The sequence below is a fragment of the Periophthalmus magnuspinnatus genome, chromosome 10 (assembly GCF_009829125.3).
Source record: "Periophthalmus magnuspinnatus isolate fPerMag1 chromosome 10, fPerMag1.2.pri, whole genome shotgun sequence".
Lineage (NCBI taxonomy): Eukaryota > Metazoa > Chordata > Actinopteri > Gobiiformes > Gobiidae > Periophthalmus > Periophthalmus magnuspinnatus.
Window position 1 is genome coordinate 23,283,243 of NC_047135.1, and position 25,108 is coordinate 23,308,350.

General features: G+C 38.5%; 1 protein-coding gene across 1 annotated transcript in view; it reads right to left on the reverse strand.

Annotated features, from left to right (window-relative positions):
* The window catches only part of si:dkey-237h12.3 (teneurin-3), a 191,043-nt gene that overhangs the window by 102,574 nt on the left and 63,361 nt on the right, over positions 1-25,108 (reverse strand). The window contains exons 6-8 of the mRNA XM_055224598.1: positions 21,710-21,904; positions 19,206-19,406; positions 3,574-3,759 (exon numbers count right to left, since the gene is read on the reverse strand). Of these exons, the coding sequence (XP_055080573.1) occupies positions 3,574-3,759; positions 19,206-19,406; positions 21,710-21,904 (582 nt within the window). The remainder of the gene's footprint in view (positions 1-3,573; positions 3,760-19,205; positions 19,407-21,709; positions 21,905-25,108) is intronic.

Genomic DNA, 25,108 nt, shown 5'->3' on the forward strand with positions numbered 1-25,108 from the left:
AGTTTAGGTGTGTTTGCTCCTAGTACACTGCAAAAATGAATATCTAGTCTTAATTAAAATTGCTTCAATTCAAAATAGCAATTTGAGTTGTTTTGACTAGATTTAGTTCAAATCTAGTGACGTAGGATTCATCTAGTTTAACATTTGGCTTGAAAAAGATGCTGTGTATTGTCAAAAACATGTTTGACAATTACAAGGCAATTACAACAATCTGGGTCCATCAAACAACTCAAACAAAACTACTCAAACTAAGTCATTTTCCCTCATCTAGACATCTCTTTTTGCAGTGCACGTTTGTTTAGCTCATCTTGGAGCGGCGTACAAATCAAACAGCGGTAGCACAGCTGAGAAAAGCCCGACAGTGGTGTAAGCCTTGCATTTCAAACAGGATCTAGGTGCGTGCCACAAAAGAATGTCCAAAGAAGTCCTCCATTCACTCCGCATCCATGTAATGTGATTAAGAGCCGCTTTGTGCCGACAGCAGACTGCGGGAGACTGAAATAGGCCCCTGGTTCCTGAAGGAAAAAAGTGGACTGTATACAGAGTTAGGCCTGTCACGATAACACATTTTGAAGTGAGATATATTGCTGAAGAAAATATAAACAATAAGCAATTAAAAAATAAATAAATAAAAAATCTTTATGTACAAAATTGCAAAAAAAAAAAAAACCCAAAAAAACCAAAAACAAAACAAAATGGGGTAACAGGGTAAAATCAATGGCCAGACCCAAAAGTTGAAGTTAACTTTTAAAACCACACAAACTTTTTGTTGTGCAATATCAGAGGAGTTTTGGAGTGGAACTGAATGTCTGGGATGACTAAATAGCTGAATGAAACACTTCAATAGTTAGTTTGCATCTATAATGAGTCATAGTAGTAATTTATTCAACCAAATCTTCTTGTAGTACAAAAAATATCAAAAAGTTACCCACTGATACAAAGAAAAAGTTCCCACGATAAAAATCCACCCCCGAAAATGTATCATTTATTGAACGACGAGTTGATATAGTAATTATCGTGACAGGCCTACATAGAGTTCCTTTGCTGGAGGGAGTTTGAAACAAGAGAGAAGAAAAAGGGAAGAGGAGAGAAGGGAGAAAAAGGGAGGAATTGACCCCAGCCACACTTGGATGATAGGACCTGTAAATATATCATTAGCTCTGGCGGTATGGAGGTCTGCGCTTCCCTCGGGGGGGATGTGGCATCACCGCTGGGCAGAGATGATACTTGGGGAATGGGATTTGACGGCAGGTTAAACTACGGGACCTATGACAGAGGCGGAGGGGCGGAGGGAGAGGTAGGGGTCGGAGGTCAACGGGAAGTGACACCCCCCGAACTCGTTATGCTCATTAATGGCCGCTCGAGCCGTGCCATTTCGCCGCAATGATATTCCTCCTCTGCTCCCTAAATGCCTGCCCTTGACTGGCTAATACCACAGCGTCACTTCGGCAGGCAGAGCGGTGGAATATCTTAAACACAGAGAAGAGAGGGAGAGAGAAAAGGAGAAGAGGAGAGGCTGGAGCTGCAAGAGAACACAGAAAATGTTATGGGGATTCGGACTACAGCACTATTGCGTTTTCTTTTGGTGGATTTGAAAATTTCCTTTAGAGCTTTGTGAAAAGGTCCAAACTTGTCATTAAAAACAAGAAAGAAAGCGGTCCATCAAAAATTTTGAAAATAATTTCAAAACTTTTTTTCATTAAAACCATATGTTTTGCTAGTTTCTCTAATAATTATGTAATCTTGCTATTTACAAATCCACATAAAACATTTACAGTGCAGACCTATTCCTTGTTGGTTCTACATCTTTTGTGCAGTCTGAAAATCTTAAATACCAAATTCCATGCTACGTGCATACGTATTTGCCTACATATTTACACACACATATATATATATATATATTGCACCTATTTGTATTGCACATTTGTAAAAGGTACTTACAATGGTAAATCCTAAATATTCTCACTGGGGTAATTTCTACTTTCTACAAGTAATTCCTCGGCATTTATATTGTTTTTCCCTCCAAGAACTTTATGTCATCTGCATGATTCCATAGAAAAAGAAAGTTAAAGCTATACTTCAGAACATGGAGATGGATAAGTCTTATGCCATACTATATAATATTATAGCCAAAGGAACAACAATGTCCATGGAAACAAACAGGAGGAGTCAAGTATGAGTACGAGTTAGGTCTGTGAAGATGCAAGCCTCCTCACAGTATGTTTTTTTATGTTTTTCAGTGCAATACACAACATGCGTTTATTTCTCTCTATTTTTAGCAAAAAAAAGTTGCATGCTGTGGCTGCAGTACATATTAATTACCGCACAGCATCATGGAATAGAACAATAATTTGTACTTATTAATTACCTTAATAAGTACATAGAAATGACCACTAAATGTACCAAGAAATTACAATCCATACTCTAGGATAGCTGTCTTGCTTTATGCCACATTCAGTGTATATTAGTTTAATGTTTCAGACCAACTGGCAAAAACAAAACTAATTGGATTGCAAAATAAAATGTTTGCTCGCATCTTTAGTCAAGCGGTAAACTAAAAGGTACCGCAAGCAATTACTCCTGTTATGGCTGTTAGAACCGCTATTTTCTGTATGTTGTATTAAATCTGCCACAGTGCATTTTAAGAAAACAAAAAGGTTAATGCAAGGTGCTTTGCTTCAGTTTGGCCCATTCCTTAAAAAGAAATATTAATTTAAAGTGCTTTTACAGTATATTTGGCTTATGCTTCTTGCTCTTTTGCAATACCTGTAAAGTAGAACAGACATGAGACAGAATACAGAGAAACATCTTGAACAACTCAAAATGAATACATATTTTTGGAGCATATAATATTATTTTGTTGGTATTTTTTCTTGCTGAGTAGCCTTACTCTCTCATTCATTATTACAATACTCATGCTTGCCTTCTCTTGAAAATGAACAACATTTATTTGTAGGAGTAATCTAATATCTGACTATGGACAAGTTTCAGATGACATCACAACCTCCCATTGCATCCAACCATCATAAAATGTCTTATAACTGGTTGTTTGGTGGTTTATACTTCATTTGATGCTGTTTCACGTGGCAAGAGTGCATATTATTATTATTGCAGTTAACCACTACAGGCCAGTAGCTTGCTTGCATTTTAAAGTTTTGTGATGTCATAAGTCTCTAATAATGGCACCTCTTTCTGAAGATATAATTTTGTTTGTGTTTCATTGACAGAGAAGACAATGAACTTTGTGTCACTTTTTGATTTGCGTGGACACGCCCAGTAATTAGAGATATTAACCAAGACAACAAATTTGCCAGGAAAATAACATATTGCACCATAGAATGCTGACTTGTCCTCCAGCTCAGTGTTAAACTATAGGAATTCTACAATGCTGAGATGCAACATGAATGCAACCTATTCATGGCTTTTACTATACTCTTTTTGGTATATTTGATTTTGAATTGTTATTCACTATGGCAATGTTGCTAATTTTCTCTAAAAATGGGAATTGTGATGTCTTCTGAATCCCAGCATTAACACAGTGGAGTTGCCAGTGTTATGGTGCTATATTCTCACCGATGGTACAGTGCTCGCCGGTCCAGCCCTGGTGGCAGTCACACTTGCCCTCGCGGCACACCCCGTGGTCGATGCAGCGTGGGTGACAGTCCCTCTGCTCGCACTCAGGCCCTGCCCAGCCCTCCTCACATTGGCACACTCCACCTATGCACGAGCCATGGGGGCCACAGTCCACCACGCACACCTCTGGAAGGAAGCAAAACATTGGGTTGTGGTGAGTTTAGCAGGGAAATTTAAAAAATCTACATTAGTTAAAAGCACAGTAACTTTCTGGAGGTGGCACATCACCTTCATGATTCCATGGAAATAGGAAGTTAAAACCATACATCAGAACATTCTTCATGGAGATAGATAACTTTTATGCCATACTGTGGAAAATTATAGCCAAATGAGTCAGGTTTGTGGAGATACAAGCCCACTCACAGTAAAGACACATGGTTTTCTGTTTTTCAGTGCTATAAAGCTTTTATTTTGGTCTATTTTTGGCTCAAGGTGCAATATTGTTACTTTAATTGCCTAAGTCATTTTTCAAGGTTTGCAGGAAAATCCAAAAATAAACTGCCTATATCAAAAATGAGTGGAAAATCTTTCTGATTGGCTGAAGATGTAGCCAATGAAAACTATAGATGTAGACAGTTAGCTTTGTAACTTTTTGGTCAAGGGTCAACCATCTGCTTGTCTCTATGGAGATAACATGCTTTGCCCAGAATGTTTCATAGATTCGTCTCCACGAAGGTGACCTGGCTCGCAGTGAGAATGCATGTTGTTCAGCAGTAAAATTGCATGTATTTTTGAGCAGTAAAAACCTGTAAATGAATATGCAAAACAGAAATAGTTTTAATTGAATTAAACTGTGGAACATTCCAGGCGGACTATGTGTTGTATGTAGAGGACAAAATGTTTAAATAAATTTTCTATTCCATCTTTAACATTTTCACTTGCATTTTTGTCTCTGCCACATTAGTTTGCCCTTTGTGCATAATTTTCCTTGTCAAAATTGGCGCAGGTGTGAACAATCAGAAAGAAATCAGATTACTCACATCAGATGTAACGGTTTACATGACATTTAAATAATCTGATAACTGCAGAATCCAGATAATGGTCAGATTTATTTGGGGTGAATACCATTGTTTCCGATACAATTTCATAAGACAATTCCAGATCTCCTACTGTCTTGATAGTCTGTCTGCCTCATAGCTAATCATTTCTCAGACAAGATGAACTAATTACAGCCATTTATATCTGCAGTGTGTCATTCAAATGTACAAGACATCTCCTCCCATAACAGCCAACCTTCTCACCTCTGATTAACAGCGTTTACCGTGCATCTGAGTCACCTGTTGAGTAGGTGCTGCTGCTCAGTTTTCTCTGAGAATTTTGCTAATCCATTTGCCATTTTCAAAGCATTTATCTTTTTGACATTTGATATTTAAAATAAAGCTAAAAACTTTAAAACTTTTCTCCTAAGCTATTTCACACCTGGGTTTTGAGTTATTTAAAAATATGTCAAGCCAACACCAAGATTGCTGTGATAAGACATAAATCTGGTTAATCTGCCTATCAATCGGCTCCCCACTGAAACTCAATGGGTAAGACACGATGTCATACAGCTTTGTTCATTAAAATGGATTATGTGTCCGGCTAACTGTTCATTGAATTTTTTGGTTTTACCGGAACTGTAACTGTAAAAATGAAACTACATAAACCACAGTAAAATGGTACAAAAAAAAAAAAAAAAAAAATGCTATAGTAATCTCATAACCTGTATATAGAAAACACATACACGTTTGTCTCATTCTCAGAATATGGACAGTTGAACTTGGCTGTCATGGCCAGTGTTTTTGTAATTAAGAATCAGCATCACAATTGTTACACAGATAGCTCATGTTTATGAAATAACTCTTAAGTTGCTTATATATTACTATTATTTTCATGTATTTTTTAATATTTCATTGTTATTTTTGTTTTACCATTTCTAAATATTAGCCGATATCTATCTCTAGTTAAAAAGAACATAACATCTGTGTTTTTGAAGTCCATACATCTTCATTCAATTGATAAGATAGCCAAGATTAAGCTCAAATTGGAAGCTAACAGCTATTGTTTTAGCCTAATTTAAACAGTTTGCACACTGCTTGTAAGCTCTAAAATATGTAATTAGTTCAATACAAAACATAGGACTTAATCAGTAGTTCAGTAGATTGTCAGTGATTTACCCGTCTGGCTCTATAAAGCAATTGCTCTTGGACCAAGATAGAAGCAAAAGCTACAGTAAAAAATGTAGTTAGTTTAAATGTTAATGTTTTAATGTTAATGTTATATTAATGGTACTTTGTAAGTAGACAAAATGCAAGGCAAACAAAACCGTTTAGATATAGTTGTTAGCATTATTTGTTTCCCAGACTGAGTTGTGCATGGGTAAGAGAGTCTGGGTGTAGGCCTCCAGCCAGAGAACCCTACCCTGCAGACCCCTACCAGGACACACCTCCACCCACATGTCCCTCACTATTTTTCATGAGTTTACTTTATAAAACACTTAATTACTCTATCAGTTGTTGTCTTTGTTGTCATTGTCTATAAAAAGGTCATTAAGGGTGATAACGCTCATTTCAAATTGTTTAGAGTGAAGCATAAGATACTTAATCATCAATATATTTAATTTCTAGTTTGAAATGAACTAGCTTTGTGTTGTCTCTGCTCTACTCTGCTTGCATAGGAAATGTAACAGTCAACATAAACCAACATATACAATGGCGCAAAAAGCATAGGTATATTGCATGTAGTTTGTCTGCGAATGTCTTGTCGCAGGCCCAATGTTCGGTTAACATTAGGCACAAATCTGTAATGGTTAAGGTTAGGAAAAAGGTTTGGGCTTGTAGTCAGGAAATCACAGACTTTGGCGGTCATTTGGCATGCCCACTGTTTGTGTTACTTTTAGGGGCCTGTGGATGGAGGGGAGTCACGTGAGGGCTTTCCTGGTACAGGTCTGTGGGTTTGGTCCTCTGGATAGAGGTCTGTACCCAGACCTGTTTGTAAAGCAGTCAGTGCTGATTTTGTCTGCTCCTGTTTTAATTTAGAGGTTTATCCCAAATAACTGTAGCCTATAATCGTATAGATTCATAACAACAGATGATAAGGTCTGAATATCAAAGTATCCAGACAATTAAAAGGCCCAGAATTCTTAAAATATGTTTATGAGGTCTTTTACATCCATTAAAAAAACAACAACAATGGTTTGAAACAATATTAAGTAACATGGAGATTTAAAAATAACAATGAAATGATGATATCAATAATGATGCTAAATGGTCATAATTTTCTATAGGGCTTTCCCACCTTCAAGGCACTCAAAGCGCTTTACATCAAGAAACCACTCACCCCTTCACACACATTCATACACCAGCGTATGCAGACACTAGGCCGAGGTGGGTCAAGTGTCTTGCCAAGGACACAATGTGGGAGTTTCATCTCTGGGAGCTGGAATCGCCCACCAAACTATGGGACAATGGCTCTGACTGCTCCATCACTGCTTGTAGTAAAAGCCAAAGTTCAATCAGTCAACTGGACAAAAAGTTGTAGTAGTGAAGACGTTTCACTACTCATTAAAAAACACTTCTTTAGTTCAGGTCAGATTGCTAAAAGCCACAGTTTCAGTGTAGTTAGCTCCACCCTTCAGATAGATATAAGGCAGTGGCCTTAAGCAATCGAACGATAGTTTGGATTTTACTATGAATCAGACCAGGATGACTGAGGGATTACACAGACACAGACAACAAAACACTCTAACCAACTAAGCCACTGTCTCCATAAATGTATATTTTTAACCTGCAGTGTGCGCAATTCTCTCCTGCCAATTCAGTAAACCTAGGGGAAACACTGCATATTGTTCCTTTAATAGTTTGCTTTTTACCCTACTTGTCAAAAAATGTAGTGACATATTTTATCCACCAGGGGCGGCAGTGCCACACCCACCCCCGCACTCGCCGACTCACAGCCAAACAGAACCGCAGGGACAGAAGCTTTGTAGTCTGTGAAAAGCCTTCTTGTTGATGCTGCGTTTCTCTATTCTGTACGATGGATATGAAAGGAACCACAATTGCTTGGATCTTTGTTGAGAAGCAATGTCTCCCGTGGATATAAAAGGCCACAAAGTTTAACAGTAAACAACACTTGTAGCAATGCGATTTATTTTTGGTTTTTGTTTTTTTTTATTGCACAGCGATTTGTTGTAAAGTCTAGCTGGATAACGCAGACATGGTTGTGCAAACATTGTTAATATTACATGGAAGATTGCTTATTGAACAAAGCCGCCATATGGCTAGTTAGCAAACACACGCTCTGGTCTGTTATATATTCACATTTGATTGGACGGCCTTCGTGAATCATGAAAAGATATTGACACGGACTCAGAAAAGATCAAACATTCGCTGAGGAATTACTTTAACAACTGAAGTTTTACTTTTGTGTGAGAAAAACAAACAAACAAACAAACAAACAAACAAACAGAGCATATTTTTGTTAATTTAAAAAATGCACTTGAAAACAATAGAAAAATATAGGAATGTTTCCATGTGGTGTATGTGATATTTCTAGAGCTGCAACTAACAATTATTTTGGTAATTGATTAATCTAGTGTTTTATTCTTTACATTAATCAATTAATTGTTTAGATAGTGAAAGGCCTGGGAATGAGACTTTTAATACATTTGACCATTTACTTTTTTATTTGGTTTATTTGAATAATTTCATTAATAGATTAGTTACCATCAATCAGTTTTAGCCTTAAAAATTTGGACAGTTTTGTGGTTAGTTTTGCAGTCAATTTACCTCTATGAAGAACTGCAAAATTATGACGTTGCAAAGATAATGAGATAACCTAAAATACAGAGATATTGATTTGTGTCAATATTTTTGTGTCAATATTGCCCACTACTATGGGAAATATTGGAGGATCTAATGGAGCCTGCAATATTACAAATGTGGAAAGTTTTGAGTATTTGTTGTAAATATGATTTCAAGGTCATGTCTCTGTAGTGGGGCTGGGTGATATGTTGAGAAAACTAATCACATTTTTTACTTACATTTGTTCCATCTCAATTAGATACAATCCATTTTATATTTTCTTTTTAAAAAATGTTTTAATTTTTTTTGTTTTCAGTATATGGGCAGGCCATGTCTTATGTCAAAGCTCAGAACCTCCAGAATTCACTCACTGGCACTAGCACTAGCACTAGCACCCTAGCACTGATTAATGATTGGCTGCAGGTGCTGGGGTTTAGGTAGTGAAAATAAACATCAGAGTCATTTTAGGTTTAAATCAAATCAACTGGATTTCAGCATTGAAACTGGCAGCCCAAATGAGAGGCTCATTCTGCTTTCTGATTGGATGGGCCACCATGTTCAATGTTTTTGTAATTAAAAATAAATCAGTGTTACAGTTGTTATGAGTAAAAGGTATATTTGATTTGAACATGTTTACCTCATATCTAGGGATATAGACAAGTCACGTTTATGAAATTCAAAATATTACAAATGGTCCTTTAAAATAAAAATAGCCCAATTTGTTCCACCAAACTCTGAATTTAAGATTTGATTAATTTCCCAGCCCTACTCTCAGGTCCCCTAAATCATACGTTCAGATAACACACTAGCACTAGCTTAGCTCTGGTTGTCGGTGACTAGCCAAGACAATGTAAGAGATCTGCAATGCGACCTCAGCTTAGACGATATCAAATCACTGGAGATGACTGATTGCCGCGTATCAAGAGTACCATGGGAAACAGTAAATCTGTTTGTTTGATGGGTGATATCCGCATCTGTTCAACTGTTTCTTAGCAACTTTAATTATCTCATCAGACAAACAGGCCAATCAGGCACATCCAAAATAGCACCAAAGCTTCACTCTTGTATATTGTTGAATTTTTCTCATAATTGCACTGAAATAATATAAGCTTACAATGACCAAGAACATGCCATTAGAAGACGGAGCAGTGGGGAAGCTTTAGTACTAAAGCGATGAAACAGTATCAGTAGAGTTGTTGGGCTGGGCACTGTTAAAAGGTTCCTCTCTAGTTTGGAAAAAAAAATACAGTAAAAAAGTTGAAGTACTCCTGGTAGAGCAAAATTTTTGGTAGCAATAATTGGTAGTGGATTTTTTTTTCTTTTCATAGGTTTTCATGCATTGTTCTTTAGACATCTATTGAGAGTTACAAAGTAGTTAAAACAATTAAACATTTTATACTGTGTCACATACTCTACATAGTTGTGGTTACACAACTATGTAGAGTTACAGAATGTAATTCTCATAATAACCTTAATTTGTTCAATCTTTTGAAAAAACTAACTTTTTAAAGAATAGTACTTCTACAATATAGTGGTACAGTAATATTGTACCACTGTCCCTTGGTGGTTGGGGGACTGTCATTGTGTCCTTAGGCAAGACACTTCACCCACATGGCCCAGTATGGAAGTGGTATATGAGTGATGGTGGTGATGGCACAAATTGGCAGTCTTAATTAAATCAGTGTACCTGAGGGCAGCTGTGGCTACAATAGTACCTTACACCCACCAAATACGGTGTGAATGAATAATGCACTGTAAAGCTCTTTGAGCGTCTTGAAAGGCTTCATATAAATCCAGTGCATTATTATTATTATTATTGAAGTGATAATGCCATACTATAAGCATCAAACGTTAACTTTGCACTTTTATATTCCTCAGTCTATCCAACACACAAGTAGAGTGAAGAGTTACGTAAAGCTGATTAGCATTTTGGCAGAGTGAAGCGGGGCTACAGATCTGAAGAGGGTCTTATGTCCGGCCTCTCCAGCACATCTGATCAGCGTGTTGTCTCTAAGAAAGTAGCATCAGAAGAACGCACGCACACATGTTCCAAAAGAATATTCAAGGCCCAGATCCACGGGTGGTTAAGATAATCAGTCAGTATCAAGGTACAGCTAATGCAAAACAAGCCATGGGGGTTGGCATACCACAGACTGCAGGAGAGGGCTTTTGATAATTGTGTGAGGGAGAAATACTACTGAATAGTTCATTTGGAGTTCTTGGTTTCACTAAGCAGCGTAAATGGTTCAGATGAGAGTAATATTTGTGTAACTTGTTTCCACTACATGCAAAAGGTATAATGTATTTTAGTGTGGACAGGCTATTATAAAGTACCATAATGTAATCTAACTAAAAATAGACAAAAATAAAAACATGTTTGTTTTTTTTCTTTTTCCATTTTTGATGTTCTTATTGCACTGAAAAACAGAAACAAACATGTGCCCTTACTGTGGACATGCTTGCATCTCCACAAACCTCCTCTTTCTATAATATTGTTGTTTTGGTGTAAGGAAACACACTGAATTTCTTTTGATTGTTTATTTTCTGAGCACAAGGGCTGCTGAAGGCTGTAACTCACACCAAAACAAGAGCAAAACAACAGCAGTCTCAACTCACTAGAGCCAGTCTCCCAAAAACAGACCAGTAACTGACGAATACAAACTTGGCTTCAACTTCTCGGCATAGCGAGTGTCACATACAAAAGCAGTTACTTTAACAACAACACATAAACAGGTAGAAAAACAACAAAAGGTGAACTCTGAACTAAACATGAAATATCAGATCATTGCAATATTAAAAGGCCTATAATATATAATAATATACACACAATATAGCATAAAATGTATCTATCTGCATGTAGGATGTTCCAAAATATGGTTTGACTTTCTATTTCCATGGAATCATGCAGGTTTATTTTGCTGTTGTCAGGTATCTTTTTTCCCCCAGGTTTAATTGACAGTGTTGCTAAGTGTTCACTCCCTGCTAAACCAGCGGTGTGAGAAGCGGTGTGACCTTCAACAGCCTCGCTCCAGATTGGCTCTTTGGTCGCTATGACACTTGCGGTCGGAATTCCAAATATGGAACTTGGGTCCAAATTTGTCCCTACAACTGTTAGGAACATAATTTGGAGGCCAAGCCATTGTTTAAATGTTGTCAAAATTGTAGTCTTGGTAGCTGTAAAAGTCTTTCTCTTTACTCTGATTGGTTAAATTTCTTTCAATTCAAATTTATTTTTCACAATGGTCAACGTATGTAGGGCACATACACACACACACACACACACACATATAGCAACATATGCATCTACACACTCAGCATTTACATGCTACATGCAGAAGTGTATATTGTACACTGTACAATATTGTATATTTCTGTTTACATATGCATGCACTATATTAATGACCCTGTGAAAAACATGGAGCCCCAAGAAGCTGTAAAGCTTATGGAATGAGGTCCATCACCCTGTGCAATATGCCTGTAACTCAATCAGAGCTGATCAAATACGGCATGTATATAAAACAGAATGATCTTTGCAGTTTAGTCCATTATTTTATTGTCATATTGCTCACCATAATAATAAACAGACAAATAATAGAAAAGGATTCACATTTGGTAAGACACTGCAAAGCTCAGAGTCCTTTTACTAAACAATTCAGAAGTTGGTTGCAACATATTTTGTACAGTACAAACTGCTTTCAGGTAGCTGGAAGGGTAAATTGACATCTCTATCTAAGCGGGCACAAAGACAGTATGCAAATAATCTAGCGTTTGCATCCAGAGTGAATATTGAACCTGTTTTGGCTGTGAGACAACCCTGCTAACAACCTTGGTGTTTATCACTGCAATAGCAAGGCAAGGTTAATTCTATCAGAAGGGGATTGTTTTATTCTTTTATTATTTTCAAACACAGTATTTTAAGTGCTTATGGGATAACAATAGTAAATCATCTTATTATTCAAATAAACCAAATAAAAAACAAGCTATATTTTCTTGCATGGATTTGTATAAACCCAATGCCACTGTTGAAATTGCTTATAGGGTGACAGTGGTTCAGCGCTTGCAAGGTTTGCATACCGATTCAAAGGATGGCAGTTCCGTCCCAACTCAAACAAAGTGCATAATGCCGTTGTGTCCTAGGGAAAATGGTAAATTTGGGGTATATTTTTCAACTTCAAGGCAAAGTGCTTTATATCAAGGAACCACTCAACCATTCACATACACATTCATGTACCAGCGTACGCAGAGGTGGGTCAAGTGGACACAACGACACCATTCATCTGTGGGAGTTGGAATCAAACCGCCAACCTATGGGTCAAAGGAACTGTCCACTTCATGTTTATGTCAACAGTGGGATTTGAACTGGATCAGTGGACAAACGCTCTACTAAATGAGCTACTACCGCCCTTTGCCTACTAAATGTGGTTTGTGAGTGAGTGATCTATGTCTGGCACCAAGATTATGATGTCATACGTCAATAAAAACACATTAAAGAGGACATATTATGGAAAATAAAATGTTATGAGTTCATAATACTGTTTTTATAGGCGTTCTCTTGTCATTAGTTTAGTTGTATTTTGATGTATGCTTGTGTAATCATGTATTGTCCTGCATTCAAGGCTTAAATGTGGCTTTAAAACACAGATTTAAAATTCAAAACCAAAATCTGAAAAACTCCGTGTAAAAGCCATGAACAGATGTGAACGAGTACTAGTGATGTTCCACAGGGTTTAGGAGTGCAACAAACTACTTCGATCTATGTATAGTTCCTATTTTTGCAGTTTGAAATTTAAAACACATTTACAAAATTCAGAACCAAATTTACTTGTGCAGATGGCCTTTCTGAATGGTACCATCCACTCCCCTGTCCACTCCCATCTCGTTAAAAGGCTGTTTGCAGACTTTTTCTTCGATTGCGAGACCTTGGATCCTTGTGATTAAGTCAAGCCAACACTGTAGAATATTAAGCATGCCTCTGGAGGGGAGTCAGTCCATTCCAAAGAGAGACCCCTCCTTCCCAAAGAATCTATGCAATCAATTTTTCATTAGTGCAAAAGTGTTTATCTGCCTTTAACATGCCCTGGACTTGGGCTGGGAGAGCTGGATGGGCGGGTGGGCGGTCGATCCATGCTACACGCTTGTTAATTAAAGTTTATTTAATTGAAGAAGAACCACGGCATTAATTAAAAGGAGCCGCCCACACGTTTGCCAAGGTGCGAAAACTCCACAACTTGAGAGAAAATGTAAATTTGACAGGTTTGTACAAGCACTAAAGAGCAATACTAATAGTTTTTTATGGTCTTTAACAACTAATTAGCTAAATGTGTTTTAGAGTTTCTCAGATCATATCAGTGAAAACAGCACACCTAGTGAATATAAACACTGCTACTTATATTGTTACAAAACAAGAACAATGAAATAATTAAAAAGAAAAATAGAAATAATAATCTGCTGAACAAGATTTTTGTTCACTCATTTTGTTGAGTGTGCAACGTCACTTCTCTTATCTTTAATCATGTATTTGAGCAAAAATGAGTCTCGCCCCAGTACAGATACATTGTAGAAGGATCTCTTGAGGTCAACATATGTACACGCGTGTGGTTTGCATCCAATTAATAAAGCATTTTATTGTCCGACAATCAGGAAGTGGGCGGTAGCATATGGCTGTCATTAGCATTATTGTGACTCAGAGAGTTTCGAAAGCCGCTTATAAACTCACTGCTGTTAATAATTCAGATGCTCAGAATCTGTAAAGTAAGTGAGGGATAACTTTGAACTTTTTTCCACATTTTTAAGATGGCAAAAATCTGATACAGCACCATTAAAAAGATCCAAATTGATCAGTGACAAATCGAAATAACTGAATCTATATCAAAATCTGATTCATGACCAAGCCCTTTTGTACACTGTATTTTTGTATTCTGGATAAGTGTAGCCACGTGTCTAGCTTGTAACAATAACAGTAGCGTGGGATTATTTGTTTTCTAAGTGAACACTGACTTATGTGTTTGCTCACCAGTCCAACAGGCCCCTGCTGTGATGAAAGGTCAGAACATCGCTCATGTCTAGCGTAGCGTCCCCTCCCCGTATGCCTCACTTTTCATTCACATTCAGACCAGAGCGCGCACCAAGCACTGCTGTTTTTAATTGTTTGACTTTGCATGCCCCTTGTGTTCTGTGAGTCTATTCAGAGAGAGGAGGCAGTGCATACATCAGCAATGTGTCAGGCCGAGTGACAGGTGGGAGGAGCTATGTGTCCTACCTGTGCACTGTAAAAAAAAAAATCAGGACTTAAACTCAACCTGTTATGTAAAATCGACTTTTTATTCACAGCATGGCATTTAGCTAATTACAGTGTGTCGCAAATCATGTATTCTCATGTTGAGTGTGCTTGCCTCTCCACAGATCTGACCCGTAACTTGGCCTGGTGGTGTTGCCTGCTTGCCTCCATGGTGATAGTCATGTTTAACGTCATTCTGTGGAACAATCCAGGAAAAGATGTGCGGAACATTCCAGGAAAGCAATAACATCTCCATGGAAAAAAGCGTGTGGCCTACCCTCACCCAAAAAAAATTACATAGTGTAGCTTTAATAGCTTAAATTCACAATGTTAATCTAGATTTTAACTTGGTTAGATTTATCTGCTTATATATAACATGAAATAATAACTTGTTTTAAAAAGTTTATATTCTTTCTTACATTCTTTTTATGTACACTCAATAAATAAGAAGTAATGTATTCAAACCATTCTAAGAGCCACTTGATCAACTGCACGAGGCGAGGGCAGTATTCCCAAATGCTGCACAGCGTTTGGAACCTCAGCCTTTTCATGTGCGGCCATCCGTCAGTGGAATATGCTACCAACAGAGCTGATAACATGTACACACTATGGCACATTTTCATGCCTGGCAAAAGAACGGCTCCTCTCAAACCAAACCTGCTCACATAACGTGGACTGATGTGTGTCTGGAGAGAGTGTGATGTTCTGGAGTGAATGAAGTGATGGATGCTTTTGGATAATGGATGACGATGAGCTGCTGAGAGAACCGGATATGAATGAATGAGTTTGAGAACTTGGTCTGGTCATTGTAAAGCTGTTTTCTTTGTATGTTTGATTTTATGAACTATAACATCAGCCTGCCCAGGGATTACAGGTGGAAATGAACACTAGTCCTACAACCTGATACGACTAAGTGAGCGTGAAGTCTCCCATAGTGTTCGGCTCCAGCCAAATGAAGCTCATAGAGGCTACCAGTTATAAGGGCGAATTTGCAGCGGAGTTCCATATTTGGAATTCTGACTGTGAGTAACATAGCAACCAAGGAGCCAAGGCTGTTGAAGGTAACACCACTTCACGCCCGCCCCCACTGATAGAAGGGAGTGGACGCTTAGCAACACCGTCAATCAAACCTGCTGCTAACGCTAGCGGGAGTGACCTCAGGAAAAGAAGGCACCTGATTTGTCTGTTATTAATGTTCATATCTTGATTTACGGACACAATAGCAAAATAAAAACACCAGGATCATGTAGTACAGGTTAATATGAACATTTTAAGACCAAAATGACAAGCCTGACAGCAGAAGTTACAGACAGAGGAGTGACAGTTTTTCAATGTAAAGTGAACTGAATCGAAGCCGGAAGTGTGGCCAAGAGGACTTCCTATTTGGAACGTGGGAGATTTACATATACAGTCTATGGGTGAACTTCATCTTTCCTGTTAAGGTTAATTCATATTGTGCACTGTCCCTGTCTCATTAAATAACTAAACTAAACTACGCATTTTGAAACAGGCCAAATAATCTTTAACCATCAAGTTAACATATCTAGTCAAAATGATATTCTGAATTCAAGTTCTTTTAACTCCAGCATCCATATATTATTTTTACAGTATGAACAGAGCAGGCATACACACAGGAGGATAGATGAAATGACCGTGGAGAGCTACAGCCTGTGCTCCACAAACATCTGCTGTATACATCAGCTGACATGACAGTCTCAACAGAGCCCATCCATCATGTGCACATTGTGTTCACATGAGAGTAGCGCTGCATACTTTTCACACATTTCATTGCAATAGTCAATTTTGGTTAAACCTGCATCTCTGTTATATCCACATTAGATAAAAAAAGATATTATCCTTGTGTTCAAACCGCAAAAGAGGATGTAGGCAAATCTATCTAACTAGTTCTTAGTAAACCCTTTGGCAATACTTATGGCTCTTTCTTCTGCTTTGTGATAAAATATTGTATTATTAGATGAACACAGCACACAGCGGTCTGACGGTCTGATTTTATTGCGAAGTGCTGCTTTTACAACATCAAATAGTGCCATAGTACTTTTACTACTTTTATACCTCCTAATTGTGTTCTATAATTTGTTTTATTACACAGTGAATATTTTGGAAATGTAATTATAACTGCATTAGTCACTTAAAGGGCCCATATTCTGATCTATGTTAAAATATTGTTTCCTCTTACATATACCTGGTGTTGTGTTTTTTGTCCTTCACACATTTTTAACCTACAAACCCTGCATATTTAGGCTGTGTTCTTCTCTCAGACTGAAAAAACTCCGTGTGATGCTATCTTGTAATACAGGAAGTGACCGACTGTGTTTTTTTTAAAACTCCATACACCTTTACTAGAATCATTTGGATAATTTCAGCCCTAGAATTGCTCATCCCTACTGAACTAAAGGTAAAAGGTAGCTGTTAACTTGAAAGCTACTGCTTCATGACATCACAAGGTGGAACAGACCATTTTGAGATTTGAAAATGTAGATAGACTAATAATGAAGGATTACTCAAACATATGTGAATGAAACAAAGCCCAACTCCAGGTATGGTTTGGATGAGTAAACAATATTCTAACACATCTTAAAGTTCACAAGAGTCAAATTTGCATAATAGAGGACCTTTAATTCTTTACCTTTTTTATGACAAAAAGGTATATAGAAAAAAAAAGTGACAGTATGATTTTTCTCAAATAGTGCATAGTCCACACAATCACAGATTAAAATGATAAACACTTGGTTGTGTCTATGCATTGCTTTCTAAGAAGATCTCACTGAGTACGTGCTGCCTCAGATGCCCCTGTTTTCTCCTTCACACCGGGGCTGTTCCTGTCTCTGGATCCTGTTACTGTGCTCTGACAAAGTGAGCTGCACATGCAACCTGACCAGCACCACACCAAAGCCATTTCCCACAAGTACATATGAGATACACATGCCAACCCTATGCCAATCTGTCTAATATAACAACTGGATAATATTTGGAGTACTACTGCATGTAAACAGTGTACTCTACTGATGAATAAAATACATTCAAAAGTCTGAGAATTTGCTCAGTTAACCTACTTATTCCAGGATGTTTTAAGGTGCAATATGTATGTTTTGGGCAGAAGGTGGTGTCACTTGCTTGTCTTCATGGAGATAGGTAAGGTTCATCTCCATGGAGACAAGCTGATGATAGACAGTCCACCAGAAAAGTAATAAATTGTGCCTTTAGCACAAACTACCTGTTTCAGTTAAGATATGAAAATCACATATTCTAACTACTGTGAAAGCAGTGTATTAAAGCAAAGATTCTGTTGATGTATAAGAAAAACTGTGATTACATGTATGTTAGCCAGAATGAATTCCCACACACTGTAAACATGATCCTATATTTTCAATTTCACAATGAGCATAGTCGGAGTACTCTGTAAATGTATTCACTTTCAAACTGGCATTCAATTAGGTATTTTGGTGTTGCTGAAAAACAGTCCCTAAGCAGCCTAGGGAAAATAAAAGTGCTGACTGAAGTGGCGCATAACTCAGGGATGAAAAAGTGCTGTCAGTTTGTATCTATTCATCATGGCAGGAGTAACTTCAGATTATGAATCAGGGCGACTCAAGATGAATCCATTTGTTTGCTTCACGTGGGGGAGGATGAGAAATGTCTGTGCCCTAAAGAGAAACTCACTGTAAAACGTGACAGGACTAATAAAAACCTCCATGATGTGGACTCAGGAAATGTCTACACAGCGGTGTGACTGATTTGTTTGTTTTTTAAATAAAGTCAATACAGAGATTTCTTTTTTTTTTATACTGTGCGAAAATGAAAATCACATGTAAGACTGAATAACCGAGCATTTAGAAGATTAAACAGCTAAAAAGATAGATTGTTGACATAGATCTTTTCCGTGTTTCGTGCTTTTTCAAAACTAGTTAAAGAAACCCTTTCAGTCATATTTTCACATTTTGCAATTAAAAATAATAATAATGCTGGGGAGACACAGGATACGCTGGAGGGACTGTGTGTCTCGGCTGGCCTGGGAACGTTTTGGGGTCCCACCAGAGGAGCTGAGTCTGGGCTGAGGGAAGTCTGGGAGTCCTTGCTTAAACTACTGCCCCATATGACCCAGCCTCGGATATGTGGAAGAAAATGGATGGATAAATAATGTTCAGTTGTTTGTTTTTTTTGTTACACAGAAATGTAATGATTAACGAGAGTGGACAAATTAGCAGCATGGCTTTTATCAACATGATCCTAACAGATTTGAATGTCCCCCTATAAGCATGTTACCATGATTACTGGAACAATTTAATAAATTTAGGATATCTTGGAGATGATAAAAGGAGCTCTCTGTATAAGATTAGTACATTTGTAGATTGTATTTTTTAGTATTGTGTTGGTAACAAGCTTTTTCTGTAGTATGAAAATTGAGATTAAAATGGCTCTATTAATCTTCCTACAGTTCAACAATAAAAACTAAGGCTTTAGTGCTTGTGGTGCATACAGTTGTGTGTCCTCACCTATAGAGCAGTCAGCCCCGGTCCAGTTGGCCTCACACACACATGTGCCACTCTCTGTGCTGAAGGTGCCGTGGCTGGAGCACTGCTCAGGACACGTGCTCTTCAGGATCTCACAGTTGACTCCACCCCAGCCCGGGTTACAGTGGCACTCCCCGTGATGACAGGCCCCGTGCCCGGAGCAGGTGGGGTCCACACAGTCCACTGAGGAGGAGACAAGGACAGTTTAAATACATGGACCAACAGAGAGCAGGGGACACTCCACTGCAGGAGACAGCCACAGTCACACACATCAAGAGTGCAGCTCTATAAAGGGATGCTTCACCTCTCCAGTCTATCGATCCTTTTACACAAACCTATCATTCAACTCTGCAAAGGTGGAGTGGAGTTTTCATCTTATAGTGCACTTACACTCTTCCTTTCCCTGACCCTTAAAACAAGTTTATCTTTTCTTTCTTCATTGTGTAGGCAGAATGTAAGCTGTGGCTCAGTGTTACTTCACCAATCATCAGATGACCAGGGTTCAATCCCATCTCTGACCAGTGTGTATACATTGTTGGTGGTTGTCAGAGGGGACGATTGTGCAGATTGGCAACATGACTTCCATTAGTCTACAGAAGTAGCTAGCCACACAGTGTGCGCTTGTGCCAACCTTGTAAAGGACAATACAACTGTATGGAATTATTATCATTATTATTATAGATACGTGATTGACACTTTTCACATAAAAATGAATATGGTTTTGAATGCATCATTTACTGTGCCTTTGACGCAAAAAGGAAACAGACTTGATGTGGCAACACTGACTAAACAAAATGATAGGCTAATAGTAAAAAAAAAAAAAAAGAAAGTTTGGTACTTAATTCTATGAGAACTTAATAATCATGATTATTTTTTTTAATTGCCACAACATTTTATTTCATTTGTAATGGCTGACCATCAGTGTCATTGTGATTAATGAGTGGCAAAACCAGGTATGTCTATACAAAACCAAGAGCGCTCCTTCTCTAACAATATACTTAATAATCACTAACAATGCATATGCATTTATATTCCAAACAACTCAACAGAATTCTGCTCTAAATTTGACAAAAACAAATCCATCTGTAAGTTTTCCCTGTACACTGGTAGTTATTTCCCACCCACGTAGCGCCTCCTCCTCTGGAGTACATTATAGGCTATGGCAATATACTGACAGCATAATTATGCACATTACAGGCCCCACAAAAGGAGCACAATTAGTGTGGGGATAGATAGAATCAATTACCATTAACTATTTGGACCCACTTGTTGCACCAGGTTAGTAATTGCCAATTATAGACAGCATAATCAAGTCATTACTAACAGGGAATCATTTGCAATTTCCTATGGAGCTGATTGTTGTATTTCCATATCTGTTGAAAATGGTATTGATTCTTCACCTGGGCCACTTCATCAAACCCTCGGCCTCCCCCTGTTTGTGTTTCCTCCGTATCACTTCACATCCAGGAAAACCACAACATATTCATTTGCAGAGGTTAATAGTCTTTACATAGGAGTCCGCTGACCCAAGCATGCAAATGTGAGCTGATAATTGCCTTTTGGCGTGGTGCAGATCAATAAAGTTAAATGTAGTAAAGTGGAGGGGGAGGGGCAGCAGGTCGAGAGGGGAACTGTTCTGTACTCTCTCAATAAAGACAAAGCCGTGTTATTGACTCATTGATTGTACAGGTGTCCTCAGCTGTGAGCGTTTCAATTTACTTCCACACAATCTGTTCCACCTTCACACACACAGCTGATACATACACATGTATCAATGGCAAATCGGCTCCATTATCCGCTCGGTGGAGTTGAAAACAGCTATTGTTGCAGCCTTAGACTGTGCCTGTCCCCCGAGGGTAGAACAGAACGTTGTGCTCTGGTGCATTGGGACTTATGTGTTGTGATCATAGACTGTATATTTAGAAGTGGACTAAGGGACACCATACTATTCAGCTTCTGCCATTGAAGCCCATCAATGCTAGCAGTTATAGCGGTTAATTTGAAGCTGGGTTTCATATTCGGAATTCCGAGTGCATGTTTCATGGCAATCAAAGAGCCAATCTGGAGCCAGGTTGTTAAAAAAGATACTCGCCACTTCCCATCGGTACCAACAGTTTGGCAGAGAGCACTCAGCAACAACGCTTGATAGCTATTAATCAAACCTGTTGCTAATACTGACTGGAGCCGACCTAGGGGTAATAACCTGGACCTGATTGGTCTGTTATTATTGTTCATATCTTGATTTACAGACAAAATGGCTGAATAAAAACACAGATGGTTTGAAAAGAACATTTTAAGGTCAGAATGACAAGCCGACAGCAGCAGTTAACAGAAAGAGGGTTGCAGATTTTTCAATAGAAAGTGAATTTGAGCCAGACTCAGTAGAGCTAATTCTCACCCAGGCGTACTTCTTATTTGGAACACAGCAGCTAGCAGTTTAGCTATGGCGCCTTCTACATACAGTCCATGGTTGTCATGGTGGTTACCTTGGTCACAGTTGGCCCCCTTGTGGCCGGTGTTGCACACACAATTGCCGGACACACACAGTCCGTGGCCCCCACACAGAGGGTCCACGCACTGGGACACAGGCACGTCACACTCTGTGCCCTTCCAGCCACTGTAGCACTGACAGCGCCCCCTGGTGTACTGGCCGTTACCACTGCACAGGATCGGACAGGCAGCTATTAAGGAAACAAAATGTGTCAGATATTATTTGTTTTCAGAAAAGACAACACAGAAAAATATTCAACTGCTCGCACATATTCGCAAAGAAAGTAATTTTTTCCATTCTATATATCCATTGTTATTTGAGCACAGGCCTTGACAGTTAATTTTTTGATTAATTTCTTAGTGATAGCTTTCTTTTATCTGCTGCCAGAAGTGCAGCTGATTGTACCATAATTTAACCTTAACATTCCTGTTATAGGCAGCTTTGTTTTCTGGGAACTTTGTTTTCACCATTCAAAATAAAGTGGGGCAAAAAGTATTTAGTCAGCCACCAATTGTGCAAGTTCTCCCACTTAAAAAGATGAGAGAGGTCTGTGATTTTCATCATAAGTACACTTCAACTATGAGAGACAGAATGGGGGGAAAGAATCCAGGAAATCACATTGTAGGATTTTTAATTGGTAAACTGCTCGGTAAGATAAGTATTTGGTCACCTACAAACAAGCAAGATTTCTGGCTCTCACAGAATTTCTTCTTTAAGAGGCTTCTCTGTCCTCCATTTGTTACCTGTATTGATGGCACCTGTTTGAACTGTTATCAGTATAAAAGACACCTGTCCACGACCTCAAACAGTCAGACTCCAAACTCCACTATGGCCAAGACCAAAGAGCTGTCAAAGGACACCAAAAACAAAATTGTACACCTGCAGCAGGCTGGGAAGACCGAACTTGCAATAGGTAAGCAGCGTGGTGTGATGAAATCAACTGTGGGAGCAATTACTAGAAAATGGAAGACATACAAGACCACTGATAATCTGCCTCAATCTGGGGCTCCACGTGAGATCTCACCTCGTGGGGTCAAAATTATCACAAGAACGGTGAGCAAAAATCCCAGAACCACACAGGGAGGCCTAGTGAATGACCTGCAGAGAGCTGGGGCCAAAGAAACAAGGCCTACCATTAGTAACACACTACCCCGCCAGGGATTCAAATCCTGCAGTGCCACACGTGTCCCCCTGTTTAAGCCAGTACATGTCCAGGCCCATCTGAAGTTTGCTAGAGAGCATTTGGATGATTTAAAAGAGGATTGGGAGAATGGCATATGGTCAGATGAAACCAAAATAGAACGTTTTGGTAAAAACTTGCTGAGTTGTGTCCAAAGAACACCATACCTATTGTGAAGCATGGGGGTGGAAACATCATGCTTTGGGGCTGTCTTTCTGCAAAGGGACCAGGACGACTGATCCGTGTAAAGGAAAGAATGAATGGGGCCATGTATGAGATTTTGAGTGAAAACCTCCTTCTATCAGCAAGGGCATTGAAGATGAAATGTGGCTGGGTCTTTCAGCATGACAGTGATCCCAAACACACCGTCTGGGCAGCGAAGGAGTGGCTACAATTTCAAGGTCCTAGAATGGCCTAGTCAGTTTCCAGATCTCAACCCCATAGAAAATCTTTGGAGGGAGTTGAATGTCCATGTTGCCCAGTGACAGCCCCAAAACATCTATGCTCTAGAGGAGATCTGCATGGAGGAATGGACCAAAGTACCAGCAACAGTGTGTGAAAACCTTGTGGAGACTTACAGAAAACATATGACCTCTGTCATTGCCAACAGAGGGTATATAACAAAGTATTGAGGGGAATTTTTGTTATTGACCAAATACTTATTTTCCACCATAATTTGCAAATAAATTCTGGATTTTTTCCCCCCTCAATCTGCCTCTCATAGTTGAAGTGTACCTATGATGAAAATTACAGGCCTCTTTCATCTTTTTAAGTGGGAGAACTTGCACAGTTGGTGGCTGACTAAATACTTTTTTGCTCCACTGTATATAATAGTTTGTTTTAAATTATAGATTTTTATGGCAATGGTCCTAATTTTTCAAAATTCTGAAATCCAAATTCAAATTTTGGCTACACTCTACCTAACTCTGTTGGCCAATATATTTAACACTACTAACATCTCAACACAATAGGCTCTGAGCCCGGCAAATTCACTGTTAGTGTCACTACTTCCTGTCCAATTGCATCTCTATGAGATTTTTGCAGAGTTGTGCTAAAATGAATAAATATTTAAAGATCAGGCAGTGGACAAGGAGCTGCAGGTAGATGTTACTGACAACATGTTAAACACTACATAAATAAACTAAATACTTCACCAGAGACAGATACTTCTGTGTTTAGAAAGAGAGATGTTGTCTCTCTAACACTAATGCTAATTTTGAAGCATAATAAATATTAAAACAATGCCACAAACTAAAGTATTCGACATGTAAAAAATATCCGGTAGTCTTAATTTTAATTAATTAGACCATTTTAATAGATTGTTTGTGTTTTTTATTTTATGCTGTTCGATTCTGATAAAAGTGACTTTGAGAGGCTTTGAGATACACTGAGCTAGCTAGCATGCTGCTGTGCACGGAGCCTATTAGCAAATGATTACTCCTTTATTCTCTATTTTTGCCTCACAGAATCCAGTCCAAATCAACGCAGCCAGCTCTGTGCGCAACAGCAATTAGAGCCGGTTGTGTCCCTTTTGTACTCTGAAAGTATAGGCGCATGGTTCATTGATGGGGTAAAACGTGCTAAAAATAAGAACGTTTTGCTTCCTGTCGGGGAGTTGATTTGAGCTCGCGGCTTGTGTATAAAAGTGTTAACGGATCACCAAACAGATCCATATGTGACAGCTGGTGCCATCTGAACTTCCTCATACCCACAGGGCCCCGGGGACAGGCACAGGGGCCCGTGCGGAGACAAGGAGAGGCAGCTTTTGTCAGCGCATAAACAGTGGCATCAAGTCTAACATATGCTTTTTAACTGATTGAAAATAATAACAGATTCTATGCAGCGAAAATTGCTTGAATTCTGCTATAATATTTGTGCCTTGTTTTTAAGTTGTTTTGACTGATTGAGGTGTGCATAATTACTTTTTATATCAGGCAAAATCTTTCTTAAGTCATTTTAATAAAAAAACAAACAAACAAACAAGTCATTATATCTTGAACTACTGCTAAACCTAAAGAAATATAAATTAGCTAAACAAAATAAAAATTGTGATCAGCCATCATTTTTACTTACTCATTACATCTGGATTATTGTTATTCTCTGTCCAGCCCCACACAAACTAAGAGACGAGAGCACATCACTCCTGTGCTGTGAACCTGCACTGGCTCCCTATTTCGTATCAGGTGCAATTCAAAATGTTATTAATTGTGTTTA